Genomic DNA, 21,237 nt, shown 5'->3' with positions numbered 1-21,237 from the left:
AGCCATCTCTCTAGCCCCATCTCAGCTATATTCTTGTTTGAAATGATGACACCAAGGAAAACTGCCCAGGTTGTGACTAAGAAGGGCTATACTATACACGTCCTCCTAGTGTGCTATGGTTTCCACACAGAGCATTTCATTTGACTTTTGCTGTGAGGCTGTGATGCCATCAGGCACATAGGCAGATATGTCATTCCTTCTTAAGGCATATTAGTGGTGACCAGTGCTTTCTCCAAGACTACTAACACTGAAAGTCACTGACATATTTAGGACTCAAAGCCAGTTTTCCACATACCAAAGCTGGTATTTTCCTTCTCATATCATAGAGCTGAGGTTTTAAGAGATGTGAAACATAGCAGGGAACACATCACAGATCCAATGGGAAAAGTTCAGAACCCCTTGAGATGTTATGTACCTTCCTAAAACCAAATTCATGTGACAAGATTTTTTTTTATACATTTTGTGGACCATACCACTGCAATTAATACTTCCCCCCCCCCCTGGGAGTGAAGAATCCCATGAAAAAAGGGATATCTCTGAGAAAGGTAGTATGTGATTTAATAAAAAAACTTCTCTAGAATGATGGTGGCCAATGGATGACCCTGGCAGCCATAATGCAGGAGCATCAATGTCCCTGACCACTCTCACATCCACGCTGTTGAGGACTGGTACCCTAGTTGAGGTCATAACACCACCACAGGTGGCAGAGGCAGAGCTTAAAATCCACCTGGTGTTTTAATATTTTCCTTGGCTCTGTATATCCTATAGTTCTGGGACGGCTTTATCTGAGGGCTCATGGAGATAAATTGATTTTTTAAAATGTCCTATGAGAGACCCATGCTGAACCACATCTCATGAACTCAGTGAAAGCAAACCAGGCTTCCCGCATAGGGTTTGTGGCTCCCCAACCATCTAAGCACTTCCAGAGGAAGACTGTCTTGGAAACTAGTGCTCACCTTGGTCAATTCCTGGGCATTGGCCAGATTGTCCACAGCGATGGCCAAGAAGACGTTCAGCAGTGTGTCTGTGGGTATGGGTTAAGGATGGGCAGGCCAGAAAGGGAAAGGCTTCAGTGAGGCTGAGAGGTTACCTCCAAGGCCTGCCTGACTGAACACTGCGAGGAGCTGCCAAGGGTCACAAAATAGGAAGGGGGTATTATGTCTTCTCCTCCACCTTCTCCACAGTTTTTCTCTTTATATAGAACAAAAATAACTGCTGAAGCAAACACACTTGGGAGGGCTGACAGGGTGAGAACACCTTCAGACCATTGCTATGGCCTCGATGAATAGCAATAGGCAAGAAGAGCCATCTTTGTTTGAGGCCCATATGTTGTGGAACGTGAAACTGGTTCTAGCATAAAACGATGGCTCTGCCTACTTACAGAGTAGCAGAAAAGTCAAGGGGCAGCCATTGTAACAAACTGGCCGCCCTTTTCTGTTATGTATCAGATAGATTCTTCCTTTGCATTCCTCGTATCTAGTTTATAGTCTGTTTCCACTGCTAGAAGTCCTCAGGAAATAAGCAGAAAAGAACATCTTTTCTTTGTGAGGTTTTATACACAAATGCAGCAGCCTCAGAGTGCCCTCTCTGTGCTCTGCAACCCAATTCAAGATGAGTGTCACTCTTCCAGATACCTAATGACTATACAAATAGTCACAGTTTATAAAGTGCATTTAATCCAAGCACAGTGACACATGCCCTTAATCCCAGCTCTTGGGAGGCAGAGGCAGGTAGATCTCTGAGTTTTAGGCCAGCCTGGTCTGTGAAAACCAAATCTTAGCAAGAGCAAGCAAGTTTTCGAAGACCACACATCTAGCTGGCGAACAGTGCCCCAAGGATCCAAACCTCAGTCTTCTGGCTCTAGATTTTTTTTTTACCAGTGTCTTAGTCTTGTTCCTGTTGCTATGATCAAATACCCTGACAAAAGTGGAGCTTAGTGGAGCTCCCACTGCCAGGTAACAGGCACCACAGCAGAGAAGTGAAAGCAGCAGTAGTTTGAAGGAAGTGTCACTCCTCTCTGCCCTTGACTGTGTGTGGCGACTGCTTCAAGTTCCTGCGGCACTGGCCTCCTTACCATGATGGGCCAGAGCCTAGAACTGTGAGTTCAAGTAGCCACTTCCCCACTAAGCCACTTTCGTCAGGATATTTTCTCCTCAGCAACAGAGTAGAAACTACAACATTAGGTATAGAGTTCAAAGTTATAGAATTTCAGTATTATTCTTCCTTTAGAGTTTTGTATTGATTTGGTGTAGTCTGGTGTTTTCTTTTGTCTTACAAGGTAAGGAATAAGTGAAACAGTGTCTATACAGGAAAAAAATCTTTCACAGGTAACAACACAGTAACTACCAATTCTTGATGGTATTAGCACTAATATGGCCCTTCTATTTATTTCGAAAGTTTATGACATGGTAGGCTCTGCTGTAAATGAATATTTAATTAAGCCACTAGTATTATCATCTGCCCACTATTTCAGTATATAACGATCTCAGCCCTCACATAATTTACAGACCTTCTAGTATCTCCAACCATTCAACATAGCTTGTTACTTGTATATTCTGTAGATTTAGGTAATTGTATCTTTTTAATGCTTTTATTCTTTACAGAATTAGCATACAAAAGTCCTTAAAATGAAAGTCTTGTTTCCTTTAGTATGAGTAAGCATTGTCTATGGCCTTTCACCCTGCCTACCCAAGCCATATCACTACCACCACCACCACCATCACCACCACCACCACCACCACCACCACCATCACCACCACCACCATCACCACCACCACCAATCACCACCACCACCACCACCACCACCACCACCACCACCACCTCCACCTTTTCAAATGCTGATGCAGGGTAGTAGCCAGAATACAGAAGAGCAACTTAAGAGGATACAGTTTCCAAACAATGTGAGCACAATGAAGTAGATGGCAGACCACATGCCTGAGCTGACCCCACCCTGAGAGCGGATGCCGTTGTACATCACCTCATTCCAATCTTCCCCTGTCAGGATCTACGGGGGGCAAACAATAGGCAGGTCAAAACTCTGGGTTGGCAGAGAAGATGGACCCAATGTGAAGGGTAAAATATCAGGGCTGGATCTTTTCTATCTACCCCCTTTGCTTGACTTCCTGCTAAGGTGGGAGAGAAAACCATTCTATATAGTCTTATTTTTATATGGAAGAAAATGATGGGCATTCGTCAGGGAAAGAGGACAAGAAGAAACATTCCCAGTCCTCACATTTCCCAGCCCCTCCCCCCCCCCACCTCCCCCCCCCCCCCCCCCCCCCCCGTTGGCCAGGCCTTGTAGGAATCACACACAGTTGGTGGTCTGATCACTCCTGACTGATCCAGGGGTGACAACAGATCATGCCCAAGACAACAGCATTCTTGGGGAAAGTACATGATTCCAGTTTGGAAACTGGGTTCTGACTCAGCCTCATATTCTGCCTAAGCAGCATTTTTTTTTTCACCTGGTAGATTCTAAAATACTATTGATGTTGAGTTTTCCTTCGGACTTAAAAAAGAAAGTAAGTTAAAAAAAATTGTTCCTCCCATTTTGAGATGGTAGTAGAACCATACCCCATTACCTCATTAAACTGAATATAGGTGAGGAAATACTTCAGGTTTTAGACAAACCACAAACGTAATTTGTGACTGAATGTCCCAGACTCAGTGTCTTGCAAAGTCACAGGTGTGGGGAGAAGGTCAACTAGATGTTTGTGCTAAAGCCCTCTGCTGGTAGTAGCAGAGGCACAGCGGTTTGAGGGGTTGTTGTAATGACTCCTCAAACAGGAATACTACTCTTTCTGTGAGATGGAATCTGGGAAGGAAAACAGGAGCCTTAACACGCAAGACACTGCCTCTTACTCTGTGTGCCCGATGGTCCCCACACAGTACTTCTGAGCTATCAGTTGGCTTCATACCTGGAACACTGTCATGATAGCTGCAGGGAAGGTGTCAAAATTAGCCGAAGGAGTCCCATCATTAAAGTTAAACCTGGAAAGGAAATTCAGTGAGAATAGAAATCTCCTTCATTGAGTTCCCCAGACTCAAGATCGCAGTTCTCATTACTTCTTTTTTCCCCGCCCCCCCCTATCTCCCCTCCCCTTACTGCTCTCTGTTCCTATGCTCTATGAAGATGGTAGCCCATGTTTCTGAAAAAAAAAAAAAATCACGGGCTTTGAAAGCCACAATCAGAAGACAGAGTTTGGGCTGATCTGCAGTTAGGAAGCTCCACACCGATCATTTCATAGAAAGCATTAAAGGAATAGGTCCCACGACAAGAACCGTTTTCAGCATCTATGCTAACAGCGGAGGTGCCTTTGCTTCTCAAGTTCATCAGAAAACTATTCAGGCCAAGAGCAAGCAGGATGGTAACAAATCAAATTAATCCCTTTGGTACTCCCAGGCCTGAGACAAACCAGAGCTTCCTGCGGATGGCAAGCCCCACCCCCTGGCCCTTACCTGCCTCCGAAGAGCTGCATTCCTAGGAGTGCGAAGACAACAATGAAGAGGAAGAGGAGGAAGAGCAAGCTGATGATAGACTTCATGGAGCTCATCAAGGAGACAACCAGATTCCGGAGGGATGCCCAATACCTGTGAAACCCAGACAAGGTTACATCTGTGGCACGGTACCAAGTCATCTCCAAGGCCAGCTTGCCATCTGCCTGTAAGTCTGAGATCAACTGCCTTTGCATCTGCGAAGAAGAGGTGGTAGCAGCGTGATCCTCCCCTGGGAAACGTGGCACTCGGTGTGTTGTCAGTTTTCTAGTTTGGGTATTTCGGGAAGGGACACCTGAAGAATGTGTGAGATGGAGCAGAGAGGGGGGGAAAGCAAGGAAGAGAAGCGAATGGGAGCTCTGTCCTCAAAGGGGCTGCAAAGAGCCCAGGTGCCATCGCTTACTTGGTCACTTTAAATATCCTTAGGAGCCGGAGAGCTCGCAGGACACTGATTCCAAAGGATGTGCCAGGTCTGAAGATGGCCCAGACGACCTCAAAGATGCTGCCCACTGTGACCTAAGAGACAAGCCCAGTGAGAAGAGGGACAGGGAAGATAGAGCATCTTGGTACTTAGTCATCAGCTCTCATTAGGCACTGGTAAAACTGAGACTTCCCTTCCTCAGCTAGCCTTTATTCTAAGCTACAAACTTGAGAAGCTACCCCACACTCCCAAATGGCTACAGAACAACAAAACCACCACCACCCCTGCTCCCCCCCCCATGTGGTTCCTCCTCTCCTTCCTCACTGTAAACGTGCTCACTGGGCACTAGCTTACTGACTTGGCCTTAGCAATGGTTCTTGGAACCAATATCACCTTGGAAACACAGACAAAGGAGCGGTACCCAAATCATAGAAGCTAGTTTGAATTAGTTCAGGTTGTGTTCCAATATGGAAATCTCAGAAAGGGGCCACATTCTCTCATCGCTCCAGACTGTATGTAGCCCTGCTCAGGACACTTCGGTGCTGATATGTTCAGTATCTTTCAGGAACTGAGGCCCTACAGTCCCTGACGTTAATAGTGCTTTTGCTGACATAGAGTCTGATCGATATAGGAGGTCATGATTGCAATTAACATTTCCAGACTGTTGTTGTTTATGGAAACTGGAAGAGAATCCAGGGCCTTCTCTGCACATGCTAGGCAACACTGTACAGCTTCAACTTCTGCAGTTTTTTGTAGGTTTTTAAAATTACTTTTAATTATGTGTAGGTGCAGGTGTACATGTGAAGGCAGGTGACCTGGAGGCCAAACCCCATAGAACCTCCCGAGAGCTAGAGTTATAGGTGGCTGTCACCTACCTGAAATGTGTGCTAGACACCCAAGTGGAGCTCTCTTGATAGGACAGTAAGGACCCCTAACCACTAAGTCATCTCTCCATGGCTTCTTGAAACAGTGGTTCACTAGTTCAGGTCAGCTTGTAATTTACTACATAGCCAAGGTTGGCCTTGAACTTGTGATCCTTTGGTTTCACTCTCCTGAGAAATGGGATTTCAGGAGCATGCCACTATGGCTGGCTCTGTGCTGTGCTGTCATTATGCAGTTATGGAATGTTGGCTATGCTGCAGCCATTGGGTTAGGAGAAATAATGAAAATGGGTCCTCAAAGCAATGGTGGAAAATATGTATATGGGAAAACTAAGGTTACAATGGTCTCTTACTAGCCATTATGCCGGAAAATTGCCTGTACTCAGAACCGTCTGTTCTTGGTGAAAATGTAGATTGGCAAGGTCTCAGAGTCTTTATCACCTGACTGGAGCTTTGGCAGAAAAAGAACTGGGTTTGGCAGAAAGGGATGTGGCTCAGAAACCTTGGGTCCTGCCACTTTGTAAACCAGGTATGTGGGCTGAGCATCACAGTTTCTATTGCTTTGTGTAGAGGGCAGCCTAACTCCTAGCCTTCCTGTCTTGTTCAGGACTCCTGTAAACAGCACAGGAAATAAATGTGCATGAACACACCTTGAACACTACAAAACAAGACACACACTTAAATATTACCTAGAAAGTAAACAGCTGGATGAAATGTTCTGCACGGAGTCATGCTAACACAAGAGTGTGTGAGTTCATATGAGGGCATAGCTAGACAATTATGCTCATTTTAAAGTGAAGTAGAAAGTAAACAAATGGGTAACCTCTTTCTTCTAAAGCCACCTCTATAAGTAAATCCTTTGTCCTTCACTCCCAGACTTCACCCAAGTTAATAAGTGGTTCAAAATTCTGGCTATGAGTAGCTTTATAAAATCTCATTGAGCTATACAGTTAAATGTGCACTCTTTAGTATATGTGTTATACATCAATAAAAGCACTAAAACTCAAAGAGGTTTTTTTTTTTTAAACCAAACAAATCCTTGCCCGGCGAGGACTCATTTACTTCTGGACCCTGTTTATCTCATTATACCCATGCTCCCTTTACAATTCCTGACTTCAATGGCTCATGTTGAGCGACAGACCTAGCTGCTTATCTAAAACCATGGCCTATCAGCACGAGACAGAAGGACAGGCAGGCTTCCGAGGGCTTACCCCAAAATCAAAGCAGTTGAACGACGAGTGAAAATAGAGGCGTGGGCCCATGCCGTACATCTTCAGGGACATCTCCAACAGGAAGAGTCCCAGAAACAAAAATTCTGCATAGTCTGAAAGGAGTAAAAGGAGAACCATTTGCCCCATGGATGGTGTGAGCTCCTCCACTCTCCTAGTTATATACGTCCCTTATAGAGAGGAGCCCCAGAACTCAGTGGGTGAGAGCTCAGCACTGGGAAAAGCCTGATTACTGAGCTGCGACGAGTCCTGACCCAACCAACAGTTGTGCTTTAGCAATAGGAGGAGAGTTATCAATGGCCTTCAAGTAGAGGTGGCCTCACAGAAGGAAGGTCTCTACCGTGGCTCAGCTGACAGAGCTGAGCATCTTCCTCTGTAATGATACATAATAGTCTCCTGGCCATCACTCACACCCAGAGGCAGTCATAGTCAGAGCAGACTTACTGTGTCTGTTCAATGTATCCATTGTTCTTGGGATTGTTCTCGGTGATTCTTTTTTTTTTTTTTTTAATACCTCTGAACCCCTATAAGAAACTTCTAGGACTCAAGGTATGACTCTAACTTGTTGTTACCATGGTTGTGGTGGTGTTAACCATCAGCAGTGGTTGTTTACCCCACCTGATAACGAACGCTAGGAGCACTTGTGTGAGAATCCATCCTCCCTCGCAGCAGTGTGGCTTCCCTCAGTGTGAACAGTTAGCATGCTTTAGGCCCCCACAGTCATCCGCACCCAAAGCCAAGCCACCCCCCTGAGAGGCTAGCAGCTGCTGTCCACTTACAGAGGAGGTGAGTGAGCCACTGGGGCTGGTTGTGATGAACAATGGCCACACAGGCAGTATTGAGAGCCACAACACTCAGGACGAGCCAGTAAAACACTTGGGATTTGACCATGTGGCGGATAGAGATACGCAGAAGTCGTTCCTTGTGCCGGAAGTAGGAGGCTCCATCTACCTTTGTGCTCTTGATACTGGCTCTGGCAAGAGGTGTGCCTAAGGAAGGGAAACGAGGAAGAATGAGACTACAGAACATCCCAGGTGACATCCAAGGGCAAGTTGGACAGCTTGAGTACCAGGGCAAGGTGACCGCCACATTGCAGACCTGGGCAACCCCTATGTTTTGGGCTAAGTAATCTCCACAGGACGAGACCCTGCTTTTCCTCTCCAGGCACTCTCAAGTCCTAGGAAACTGAAAGACTCCCAAGCCCAAGCAGGACACCAGGCAGACACCCAGCATCTCGAATCCTAACAGGAGCGTGTTTATATCTGTAACAGATCGGGCTTCTCTCTGCCCTTGCCTTTTAAATATGCTTCAGACACCGGAATCCTCCTGCTGCATTTGTGATATTTCTGCCACTGCCAACGTAAAGCAGTAATGGGCTCTGTAAGTCTCTTCTGCTTTTTAGGATGGATTGAGATCCTGACCTTTTTTCTGGGGAGGAAAAAACCTGTCATCAGCCAGAATCTGTAAGAGAACCTAGGATTGAACTGTAGTCACATCAGTGGGTTGTTAAAAGGAATTAGTTTAAGTTTCACATGATGGAAATAGGTTGGTGCTACTAGGGTTAAGCAAATGGCTTCAACTTCTCCCGTGTGGGTCACTAGAAGAAATAGGTCCTGAGGATCCTTGAAAAATGTGGGTTGAGTATCCCTTATCCAAAATATATGGACCAGAAGCAGCTCAGATTTCAGGGAATCATTTTAACAACCACACTACCAGCTTTTAACGTGATATAGTATCTTGGAGGTGGGACCCATGTCTACAAATAAAATGCACTTATGTTTCAGATGCACGGTATACACATAGGTTGAAGGTAACTTTATATAATATTTTAAGTAACTTTGTAGGAGAAACCAAAGTTTCATGGTGTGGAATTTTCCATTGCCACAGCATTGTTAAAAAGATAAATAAATAAATTTCTAATTCTGGAGGAGTTCAGATTTGGGATTTTTAGATTAGGGATACTCAACCTGTATCCCCACGTGGGTTCTCACTGTCACACCCAGGAGAGAGAGGGCACATCTGCAAATGAGATTCATCTGTCACACTTGGAGAACCCTAAGGCCCGAGTTTCATGTACACAGCATCCCCTGGTCCTTTCGTCTTTTTCTGTAAATCATTGTCATCTAGGTTAGATTCCCACGCCTTCCCTTAATTACGTCCCTAAGTTCTGGATCCTTTTTGGGTTCTTTTCTCCTCCTTGTGGTTCTTCTCAACAGACAGGATCTTCATTTTCATGGGAGATCCAGAGAAGTAAAAGAAGGTCTAACTGGATCACTCACCCACAGAAGAGATATCAACGCAGTGCTCATCGCTGGAGTCTCGGGTCATGGCCTCCGTCCGGCTCCTTTTGATGGTTGCCCTTCGAAGCACTACGCCAGGGAAGGGGAAGGCCAGTGAGAGGCCATAAGTACACCCAGATCATCCTGGACAAAACCTTGAGGGCTGTGGGCAAGAGGCCTTGTGCAAGGGCCCTGTGACACAGGTGTTGGCCTTTAATACTGGAGCCAGGGTGATAGCAATCTGAAGTCTACAGAATGGCAGGCGGTGCCCAGTGCCGTGCGTGCGTGCCAGCACCTGTGGATGCTCATGGGGTTTGGATCCCAGTTGGAGTTTATCTAAATCTACAGGCAGTGGGTAAACAGACCCTCCTTATCTATTTGTTCTGGCTCTTCATAAACACTGGCACTTGCCGGGAATGAAAGTGGTCCCAAGATGCTCCCCATACATTTTAAGAGAAGATCCCGTCATAGACCATCAGTTGTATCATGGGCTTTTCAGTGAACTCTATCAATCATATGCCCTGGAACAATGCAACTCTTAGGCTTCATTTCCATCACTTTAAAAGGCATTTAAATCTGTGACTCAATTCTCATCGTTTTAAAGCATGAGGGATTTTATTACAGAGAGACTTGTGTTTCAAATCCCAATGAGCCCCCCTCTTCTTTCTTTCTCCTCTTTGATCAAGAAAGATTGCCACCGCCTAAGAGGGCAAATAATAATGAAGCACAGCGCGCAGCCCTGCCTTACCTTCCAAGGCTGATGTCCCAGCGTTTTTATTTTCTTCAGCAAGCATGACTTCCTCTGTATGGAAACAAATGGTTTCGTAAATTATCTGTAAATGCCAAATTATTTTGCAAAATGGAAATCTCTCGGGGACAGCTCTGGCTAAAGGCGACATAGAGAGTAAAAGGAGTTTGGAGCTCACTGTGGGTTTCGTCATGGAGAGAACCCGAGCCTCCTTGCCAGGATATATGTGTGTGGTTGTTGTCTCTGGTTCCTGGCACAAAGCTGTCTTTTGTAAGCTAATGAGATGACTCAAAGCAGGAAAGGGCCCTGGATGACTTAAGGATAAGAGCTGGCTGCCAGAAAAAAAAAATCAACCACGTGATCAGAGAGGTAGATTTTATATACTCAATCCCTATCTTTGAGGAAGAGGAGACAGCCTGGAGTCACAGATTTACTACCAATGGCCATCAGTTTAATCCAACAAACTTCTCAAACGATGGCTTTGAGAGTTTCTGGGTCAGAAAACACTTCAGTGTTCTTGGAGGCTGGTAAGCCTCATCCTATACCTGTGTGTCCATGTGTGTCCTGTGTGTCCATGACTTAACTGTTTCTGAGTTTGTATCCTTTATATTAAGCAGTAAGTATCCTTTTCCTGCCGTCTAGAAGTTAGTCTTTAAAACTAAATCGTTAAACCAATGAGAGGCAGGGATTGTAAGAACTTCCAAATGTATATTTGGCCAGGCAGACTGAGGCCCAGCTGGAATCCCACTGTCTGGCTTTTGGAGTAGAGACAGCCTTCTGGGACTAAGGCCTTAACCTGTAGGGTCTGTGCTACTTTCCATTGATGTTTAGGGTCAGAATTGATTCTTGAATGCACAGTGGGTGCCAGCAAATTGAAGGACCCATTGGGGCTGGAATATATAATCCTTTGTTGAGATGTGAAAAGGTATCACATAGTTCCTACAGTCTCTTTTCCCAGGCTCTCTCTCTTCAGGAGCAGTGTCATCAGTGAGGTACCATCAACAGATGAGTATTATTCTCTACTGACTTACATGCATGAGCCTCACTAGCATCCCCTTCAAAGGGACCAACAAAACAGCCTATTCTGTCCTATGCCTCTTTGGTTCCAAGACGACCTTCTAAGAGTGATGAGGTTGGTTTTGCTTTGACAATCATTTCCAAAGATCAAGCTGTTGGGGGAAAAGCTTGCAGCAGTTACCAAGCAATGGTTTAACTTAAGCACTTACAACACATAACAGACAAGGAGAAAAGGGTGAAGCCATTAGTATAATTCTACCGGCATATAAAATTGAAAGCATATAGAATGCATTTCCCAGGGAACATTTTGAGGTTTGGACATTGACCACACAAGGTAGCCATTACATCACATCATAAATGTTTAGCTTAGGTTTCAAGTACAGCCTCTGGTGAAATCTCACGTTAACAAGTGAAGTGGTATTGGTGGGGGTGTTACTTCATGCAGGCATTCAGGGTTTTTTAAAGGCATTTTATAGCACATTTGGAGGGTATAATTGTAAAACTAAGTCTCTGTTAAACTATATCATAGCAAACTTAATTATGTTAGCCGGGAGTCACCTTTGCTATGCATAGAGCCTGACTTTGACATGGGCAGATCTGAGAGCTCCCCAGGCAGATAGGAGATGTGCAGGGCTGCTGAGGAGTTCTGAGAAGCACTTCAAGGGCTCAGGATGCGCTAACACCACCCTTCCCCCACCAATGCCTTTTGCCAAGTTTGCTTTCGAACTTGAGTGTCTTTCCAGGGAAATGTAACCCATATGTCTCTGATTCACTCATGCTCCGCTTGTAAAGGAAGGGGCCAGGAAGCACAATTTGATGTTGCAGTGTTTCTTTTTCTTTCTTTCTTTCTTTTAAGACGAGGGTGGTGGGTGGTGGGGAGGAGGAACAGGGGGCTTGTCTTTGCTAACTGGAAGAAAGAAAAGCATTGGAAATTTGCAAGGATTGGGAGAGCACACTGCAAAAGGTGCTGCTTTCCATGGCACCTGTCCCTGGGTGGGTCAGGCCTGGGAGAAGCCTTTCCTGGGTTTGCTGCCAGCTCACTCAGCAGTTTGTCAGATGGCTCCACTACTGAGGGTGCCAAGGACAGTTGGAAACTTCAAGCTGCCTGCCTAGCCTGAAGGCAAATCAGCTTGCCTTCCCATGATAAGGCTGACTTACCACTCTGGGAAGCGGGAGGTGAAGTCTGTATCCCCCTCACCCCTACTCAATAGGCTTGGAAGAGAAAGGGGTGAAATGGACACACAGTCAAATGCATAGCTCCTGCCTCCAAGGGTGACAAGGAAATGCGGATGTCCAAAGCAGGGAGTATTTGTCTGGCTTCAAATCATACAGATCTCCTCTCAGCCCTTGTAGATAATCAAAAGTTGACTCCTGAGCTTAAGGAACGCTTTGCAGTGTTGGTGGTGTAACCACATCATTGCAAGGTCCATGGAAGACTAAGACTCCCAGAATGAAATATCTGATCAAGGTCCTGTTGTCCTATTATGACTTCACATTTGTGGTCGACCTTCCTACTAGGAATAGAGAAAGATGCTGACTGTCACATGAATTTTTTTTTTAACTAAAAAAATCACTCTTTGCTCTGGAGGAAAACGAAGATATATATATATATATATATATATATATATATATATATAACACCAATGCAGTCCAGTCTTTAAAATAATACTGAAAGCAAATGCTTCTGTTTTATTGCCAGAGAGTGGCTGACTGATGCCTCTCATAAGCACCTGAGCCACCTTGAATCTGGTGGCTCTGCACTAATGCCACCATGGCAGGTGTGGATCCCTCCCTATGGCTGGGCTCAAATGCCTCCTCCCATGAGTAAGCAATGAAGATAGCTCAGGCACCAGGTGAACACCTGTCCTCGCTGCTGTCTACTGCCTGGACAGCTGCTGTGACCACACGCTCACCTCATCCTGGGCTGCTGGCCCTGTTCTCTGTGGTCTAATTCCAGTGCTGCAAAACATACCTCCTTTAAAATCTCAAGCCAGGGCACCTCTGCTCACTAGAAAGCCCAGTGACCCATCAGGTCACACACATAACCGCTGTGATGGATCTAAGGCTGCCTTCATACTGCTTCCTGCCACTGTTACCTTGTTCTGGTCCCCTTTACTGCTGGAGCCCCCAGTGGCCACACCCTTAAAGCCATGTTGACATTCTGATTCTCCTCTCCCAGATCTTTCTATATTCCCTCAATTTCTCCAAGTTTCTATACAAACAGGCTCGTGTTGAGCTTTTTGTGGGGATACCATAGCAGTACCTCACCCCACAATTCTGCTTGACCTATTTCGTCACCCTCTCCTATAAGGTATTAACTATTTTGTTTCTTGCTTCCTTCCCAACTCAAGAAAAAAAAATTAGGTTCAGAAGACATGACCGTTGGAGACCTGGTGGTCTGCTTGGCTCAACCCTGTGCTCTGAGTTCCTGGGACAAAGTAGGTATCCAGTCTGTAGTTGCTGAACACAGGGATTATCAGCCATGGGGTATAAAATATCACCAGACTGGCTTTTTCTCAGGGTTGGATTTTGTTCTCTTTTACTGAGCTCAGTTTTGGTAGCACTCCTGCTTTGTGGAAGATGTTTAGTAGAAATCGGGGGAGAGTTAGACTCTCAAAGACCTCAAAAGAGAAGGGTGCCTAAATACTCACAGGGCATGCAGCGCTCCTCTCTGCTCTGGTCTAGGTTGATGGGTGGACATCTTGGAGGCACCAGGCAGGGTTAGTCCACCACGCACGCGCGCACCGTTACCCACGAGCCCCCTAATCCCTTGTCCTTACCTGCTTTGTCTATCCAGGCGCGGTAGCCATTCAGCTCTCGCTCAATCTGCTGCTGGCGCCGCAGCTTCATGAATGCTCTTCGGTTCTCCACTCTCTCTCTTTCTTTGGCAAATTCCCTATGGACAACAAGGACAATCCCCGGGATTTTCAGAACACCGTGATGAAGAGGAAGAGTGAAGCGAGAACGAGGATTTGGACGCTTCTGCTCACCCCATTTCCACCTCCCCTTCACCCAAGCTGCAAGCTGATCCCCCTCCAGTGTTCGACAAAATCCATCGTCAGGCCACCTCGGGCGAGGGGCCTCGCCATCCTTTGCCCTGCTCGGTTCGCTCTGTGCTGAAAAGAGCATTTTAGTCACATGACAAACAGCTTCAAATGTCATGATCTTCAGGCACAATGGAACCCTCAACCCTCTCCAAAGCACTGCTCACCTACGTTTTCAGTAAGTGACTAAGGTATATTCACCAACAGGTGTATGCTACTACCATAAGAAGGCTTTCCAGCCCACAGACTCATCTAATCCTCCCAAGGGTCTAATAAAATACTGTGAACATCCCCATTGGACAGAGAGGGCAATTAGGGCTTCGAGAAGTTAAGTAACTTGCAAGGATGCAGACTCAACCCATGAAGCCGTTGCCATGGTGTCTAGGATACTGTGGTATCCAATAGGGGATGTCATTGTAAGTCCATAACACTCACACCATGAAGGACTGAAGGGCTGCTGATGCCTGGTGTCCGTGAAATAAGAAAGGAACAAACATGAGATAAGACCTGGCTCCTGGAGAATGACAGTGGGAAGGTGAGTGAGGCTGGGGGCAGCAAGGCTGACAGAAAGGTGAAGGGTGCGGGGCGGTCAAGAGTAAGGAAGAACCCAGTGACAGGTACAGGAACAAAGACACTCTATGGCATAAGGAAGAAACTAAATCTTGGAGCTTGGAGACAGTTCACTTGGCAAACTGCTTGATTCACAAGCGTGAGGCCCTTAGCTTGACCCCTAGAATTCATGTTTGTTTGTTTGTTTGTTTTTTAAAGCTAGGCGTGGTGACTTGAACTTGTAATCTCAGCACTGGGGGAAATAGAGAAAGGGACAGGTAGGTGCTTAGGCTTCACTGTCCAGCAAACCTAGCTCAAGGTCAATGCCAGGCCCTATCTCAAGCAATAAAGTATATACTCCTGAGTACTGATGCCCATGGTTAGTCTCTGATGTATGTACACACATAGACACACACAAGGTCTTTTACTCTGGAGGAGAAAGAAAAGGAAGAGAAGAGAAGAGACAGAGAAAAGAGAAGAAAGAGAGAAGTAGAAAGGTGGTACTCAGAGTTCCTTGGTAGAAAAAAAAAAAAGAGGAGCATGTCTAATGGGTTATCAGATAGAAAAGAACCGATCACCTGCTATTGGGATTCTCTAGAAACTGTTTCCACCAATGTTTTCCCAATCACCACCCTTCCAGGTCAGCTACCCGTCACTACAGCAGTGTCATAGGAGTACAGTTGGAAGTTGCCCTTAAGGTGATGTTCACCCGTAAAGAACCATATCCACAGGCAAAGGGAGTGTGGCCCCTGCTGTGAGTCCTGCCAGCTGTTCCTAAAGTCCAGGGAAGAAATGATCCAGGAACCGAGGGATATCGTTGTAGCAGAGCAAAGGGGAAAGGACGCTGGTCTAACATGATGCAGAGGGATGCCTGCTTATGCTTTGCTCGGACTTCTGTCAACACTGAGCTTGGTTCCTTGGTTACAGGACCTACTCACAGTGGTTGTGGCCAAGCTAAGGACATGGGGACAAGGCATGTGGATGGCTGGAGATGCAGTGAGTTCCTAATGGTCCTATGAAGAAATGGAAGGAAGAAGTAACATGGAGAATGGCCAGAGATGGTGAGGGTCTGGGTAGTGGAACTCAAGCCCTGGACGCCTGCTGGTAGCATCTTTTCTGGATTGTCAACAATTAAGAAATAACAGTGGCCTATTACAGCATCACCACCCACTGACAATCTTACCTTTGGTTCTTTGATTCTGAAACTTAAAAAGTGAAGTATTCTAAGTAATACATGGAGAGGATAGAAGAAGCCAGGACCAGCTGCTGAACGAGGCCCTGTTCTTCAGTGGTGCTCTGCTTAGTTGTGTATGACCACTTAGCATCTCTTTCCACTTCATGTTCTCAAACATGTTTATGTCTTAGATTTCCAACTAGCTCTGGGGACTTGGCTGGGAAAAATTCAACATGAGGTAGTATTTCGAGTAAGATCATGACAAAGGAGAATCTCAGCAGAATGTGACTAGATGAACAGGAAAAATTCTTGAGTGTGTAGGACAAGCGGTAACAGTTTTTCCATTACCTGACTCTGAAAATGAAGCCTAACGGGTGTCACGTGGCTCTTTGAAATGGCAAGTGTCCAAGACCACAGAAGCACAGAGAGGAGAGGAACCGTAACTCTGATTCTAAATCTCACATTCTTTCTGTTCCATGTTGAACTCATTATAGCCCTGGCTGGCTCCGAACTCACTACTATCACCACGGCTGGCCTTGAGTCCCTGACCCACCTTTATCTGCCTCTCAAGTGTAGGGAGCATAGGCATGTGACGCCATGCCCAACCAGAGGAGCATTTTGTAATAACCGTTCTGCATTGCTTGGTGGAGCATCTTTTGGATATATGCCCAGAAGTTGTATAACTGGATCTTGAGGTAGCACTATTCCCAATTTTCTGAGAAAGTGCCAGATCGATTTCCAAAGTGGCTGTATAAGTTTGCAACTGCCCCCATCAATGGAGGAGTGTTCCCCTTTTTCCACATCCTCAGTAGCATGTGCTGTCACTTGAGATTTTTGTTTTAGCCATTCTGATGGGTATAAGATGGAACCTTAGAGGTTTTTAAAAATTGTTTTTGTTTTTGTTTTTTGTTTTTGTTTTTACATTCTCTTGATGTCTAAGAACCTTGAGAATTTCTTTAGGTATTTCTCAGCCATTCAATGTTCCTCTGTTGAGAATTCTGTTTAGCTCTGTACCTCATTTTTTAATTGGATTATTTCGTTTGTTGGTGTCTGATTTCTTGTTTTCTTTATATATTTTAAGTATTAGCCCTCTGTTGGATGTAGGGTGGTGAAGATTTTTTTCCAAGTCAATAGGCTGTCTGTCATTTTGCTCAACAATGTTCATCACAGCTTTATTCTTAATATAGCCAGAATCTGGAAACAACCTAGATATCCCTCAACCAAAGAATGGAAAAAGAATTGTGGTACATTTACACAATGGAACACTACTCAGCTATTAAAAACTAGGAAATCTCGAAATTTTTATGCAAATGGAACTAGAAAAGATCATCCTGAGTGAGGTAACCCAGACCCAGACGCATGGTATATACTCACTTATAAGTGGTTATTATCCTTATAATACTAGATAACCATACTACAATACACAGACCTAAAGAAGCTAAATAACAAGGAGGACCATAGGGAGGATGCTTAACCCCCATTCAGAGGGCAAATAGGACAGGTAACTGGTAGCAGTTGAAGAGAGGGAACAGGACAGGAGTCTACCACAGAGGTCCTCTGAAAGACTCCACCCAGCAGGGGATCAAAGCAGATGCTGAGACTCACAGCCAAACTTTGGGGCAGAGCACAGGGAGACTTATGGAAGAGTTGGCAAACCAAAGGACATGGAGGGGACAAGAGCTCTACAAGGAGACTAGCAGAGAAAAAAAAATCTGGGCCTTGGTGGGCCTGCAGAGACTGATGCACCAACTAAGGACCATGCATGGAGAGGACCTAGACCCGCTGCTCAGATGTAGTCCACAGGCAGCTTAGTCTCCATGTGGGTCTCATAATATGGGGAGTAGGGGCTGCCTCTGACATGGGCTGTGTTGTCACTCTTTAATCACTACCCCCTGGAGGGGTGGGCTTGTCAGGCCACAGAGAGAGGATGCAAGCAGCCCAGATGAGACTTGATAGGCTGGGGTCAGATGGTAGAGGAGGGCTCCCCCTTTCTGAAGACTAGGGGAGGAGGGGAAGGGGAAAGAGAGAGGGAGGGCAGAATTAGGAGGAAATGAGAGAGGGGGCTACAATTGGGATATAAAGTGAATGAATTAAAAATAAATAAATTTAATTTTAAAAATGTCCAGCGTTATACTCAGCTTCTATCTTCCTGTATTGAAACAAGCCTGGCACATAGTATATGTTCAACAGGTTCAAAGCAGCCAAGGTGCTCATCAGAGAGCATGCTGATACCTCTACCCTGGAACACAAAGTCCTCAGAAATGGGGAACCCCATCGCTGTACAAGCCCAAAGGACCCAGGTGCTTTGCTAGAACTCTAGAACACAGATACCATTTTCTGAACTACAGTCTCTGTAGAATTAACGTACGCAGCCATACTGTGTCACCTCTTTTTGGCCTCTATTATCATGGTGCAGTTTGATTTGGGGCAGGCTCAGCCTACAAGTCCCAGTCTGGCCTCCTCATGTTTTGAAAGTTTCTCAGCCCCTTGTCTCTCTGGATAGCTTCCCTTTTTTCCACAGTTTACATGTGGTTCCCTTCTTCCTGGTTTCCTGGCTGGATCCCATAGGCCCGGAGCCACACAAATAGGGCTGAGCCTTTATTTAAAAGAAAGAAAGAAAGAAAGAAAGAAAGAAAGAAAGAAAGAAAGAAAGAAAGAAAGAAAAGAAAAAGTCTCTTGGGCGAATGGAAGCCAAGGATGCGCACCCCTTGTCAGCCTTCCCAGTGGCAGCACTGAGGAGGAAGAAATACAGCGTGGGCTGTAGAGCAACTCTCTCTGTTCTGTTTTCTCATTAGCATGTGAGGATTTCCCAACTCTTCCTGCTCCCTCTGTGTCAGACATGAGTTCTTCATCAGTCACATGTGCAGCAGCACTCACATACATGAGTGTGTACAAAACAGTCCACACATGTGCATCTACACACAGAGGGAAAAAAACTTTAAAAATTCATACTCATTCAAGCAACACTATATTTCTACACAGCTGCATAAAGATACTTTTTAGAAAAGAGAACAAATCTTTGTGCCAAAAATTGTTTATATTCATTTGCACTTCTGCTAATCTGTAGACTCCATAAGGCCAATAAAACCTGAATAGCATCACAAAGCAACAGAATCTGAAAATTTTAGCACAGCGGCCACTACTAAAGTAGATCCCATAACATATAAAAGTAAAGCTTTGCAGTTAATATTCATATAATACAGTTACATTTTTGGTTTAAAGGTCATTTTTGTATGTTATACTTGTAAAAACCCTGTAAGGCATAGACAGATTATTTACCCAAGATCACTAAGGATGGGAATTCAAAGCAGCACCTTCCAATCTCAGGTTAATTACAGTCTCCACAGTGCTTCAGCCATCTTTCTGTCTTCCCTTTCTGTGAGAAGTTAATGTTTAAAATCTACAAAAGGGATTTTTGTTTTAGCTCGAGTTTGAGGAAAATAAGAATATAAAAACCGTTGTTTGTTTGCTTTGCTTTGTTTTGTTTTTAAGGAGCTCTTCATTTGAGGCAACTGTATAGAAGTCATTTCCTGTGTTGGATTAATAAAGACCTGGAAAATAATTCCTAGCATTGGTCAAATGACTGTCATAGTTGCCATTGTGTGTCCAGCTCATGTATTCATACTGAATCCAAGAGGAAAAGAGGTGGGCAGTATTATGTCCTGTATTTGCCCCACATGAGCAGCCGCTCTCTCCTTAGATCTTACATGCCCAGCAGGCCCTGAGTGTTTAGGTGTAGGTGGCCAGGCCTAAGAAAGGCCAGCGTGTTCCTTCTATTGATGCTTTGCCGTGAGGATCTGAGGATTGTCTCCTTCCTAGGAGAATCCAAGAGATTACGCAGATGACACTGTTACTAAGTGAGAACTAAATTCCCTGCAGAACTTGATAATCTCAAAGAGCTGCCCTTTGAATATCTCAGTCTGTCCAGTTTCTTTAGATAAAACATCTGAACTTTAAATGGAGAACTCTGGCTTACAGTAGAAGGGTGGCCAGGTCCTTTGAGGTCTCCTGACACATGTCTGGGTTTAGGGTGTGAATGTATATATTCAGCTCCATCCAGCATTTCTATATCCGTGGTGCAACCAAGCTCTGATGTGTTGTGTCTAGTCTTTAGAATTCCAAACCAGAACAAAAATAAATCAGCATGTGATGCGGCAGAAACACAACTAGGTCTATTCTCAGAGCACAGTATCCAGGCAGCATCTGTGGCTAATGAACAGGGAGGGGACGTCTCCGTTTCCTCATCAGTCAGAGCTGACATTAGAAGGGACCACAGAGGGCCAGGGAGATAGTGTTTTCTTGCAAGCACGAGGGCGTGAATCCAAACTACAGAATCTGCAAAAACACCTGCGTGTAATGGCTCACGCCTGTAATCCCAGGGAAAAAAAGAGGAACCTTGGTGATTACTGGTCAGTCAATCTAACCAAATTAGTAAGGCCTTGCCAAGGAGAGACTCTGCCTCAAAAAACAAGGTGAATAGTTCTGAGGAATGATACCACTCAAGGTTGTGCTCTGGCCTTCACACAGATACATACACACATATACACATGTACATGCACACGCACGCGCGCGTGCACACACACACACACACACACACACACATTTACCTATACACAATAAGATGAACACACAGAGGCACAGTAAAACTCTGGGTTCCCAGGAAGAAGCGGAAACAAGTCTGCTTTAGGAACAGTGACCTGTAAAGAGATAGGACAGTCACAAACATCTGAACCGTGCTTCAGTGTAGAAATGGGTCTTTTCCTACTCTTGCCATTCCTAATGCTGGGCTGCACCTCTTCCCACTTTGCTTCTGCAGGAGCATCACTTGCAAGTCCCCTCAAGACACAGACAATGTGAAAGAAGGTGAGCTGGAGCTAGGTCTGGCTGACCCTTCACTCTGGTCTCTGCATGTGCACGCTAAGTTTCAGGTTCCTAAACGCTAGTTATGGGAGTCAAGAAACCCAATCCTGCATCGTGTGGGAAGGGATTTTATTTTATCTTTGTTATTGGATTTGTATTTGTGACTGCTTTTGTTTTCCAGTAGCTTCCATGGGAGCCATAAATTGTAAAAGTCAACTCATAGCCAATTCTATATTTTCACAATAAGACGAAGTAGAAGTGTTACATAACTAACATCAGCCAATGATACCCCAAAAATGCATCATATACACCTGGAGGGCTAAAGGAAAGAAGGCAGAGCTCATGTTCAAACCATGCTTATATTAATATAAAAATTCATTTCTACTTTGTGAGTTTATCAAACTATAAAGGGGCTATTGCCACAGGCAATCTACAGTGTAGCTGATCTCTGTGTCATTAAAGTGGCCAGTGTTAGCCCATAAAGAGATGATAGGAGGGGCTTTGATCAACCACAAATCTAGGATTTATCATAACGTCTGCT

At 45.1% G+C, this 21,237-nt stretch overlaps 1 protein-coding gene across 5 annotated transcripts in view; it reads right to left on the bottom strand.

Annotated features, from left to right (window-relative positions):
• The window catches only part of CACNA1E (calcium voltage-gated channel subunit alpha1 E), a 465,592-nt gene that overhangs the window by 78,534 nt on the left and 365,821 nt on the right, over positions 1–21,237 (bottom strand). For all 5 annotated transcript variants that reach the window (XM_084785552.1, XM_084785556.1, XM_084785554.1 and 2 more), the window contains exons 10-19: positions 13,850–13,965; positions 10,053–10,106; positions 9,305–9,394; positions 7,805–8,014; positions 7,008–7,120; positions 4,898–5,010; positions 4,459–4,590; positions 3,918–3,990; positions 2,887–3,004; positions 957–1,024 (exon numbers count right to left, since the gene is read on the bottom strand). In XM_084785552.1, the coding sequence (XP_084641678.1) occupies positions 957–1,024; positions 2,887–3,004; positions 3,918–3,990; positions 4,459–4,590; positions 4,898–5,010; positions 7,008–7,120; positions 7,805–8,014; positions 9,305–9,394; positions 10,053–10,106; positions 13,850–13,965 (1,087 nt within the window). The remainder of the gene's footprint in view (positions 1–956; positions 1,025–2,886; positions 3,005–3,917; positions 3,991–4,458; positions 4,591–4,897; positions 5,011–7,007; positions 7,121–7,804; positions 8,015–9,304; positions 9,395–10,052; positions 10,107–13,849; positions 13,966–21,237) is intronic.

This window comes from Acomys minous (assembly GCF_964271855.1).
Source record: "Acomys minous genome assembly, chromosome: 1".
Lineage (NCBI taxonomy): Eukaryota > Metazoa > Chordata > Mammalia > Rodentia > Muridae > Acomys > Acomys minous.
Note: the sequence above shows the minus strand (reverse complement) of the source record. Positions and strands in the feature narration are given on the sequence as shown.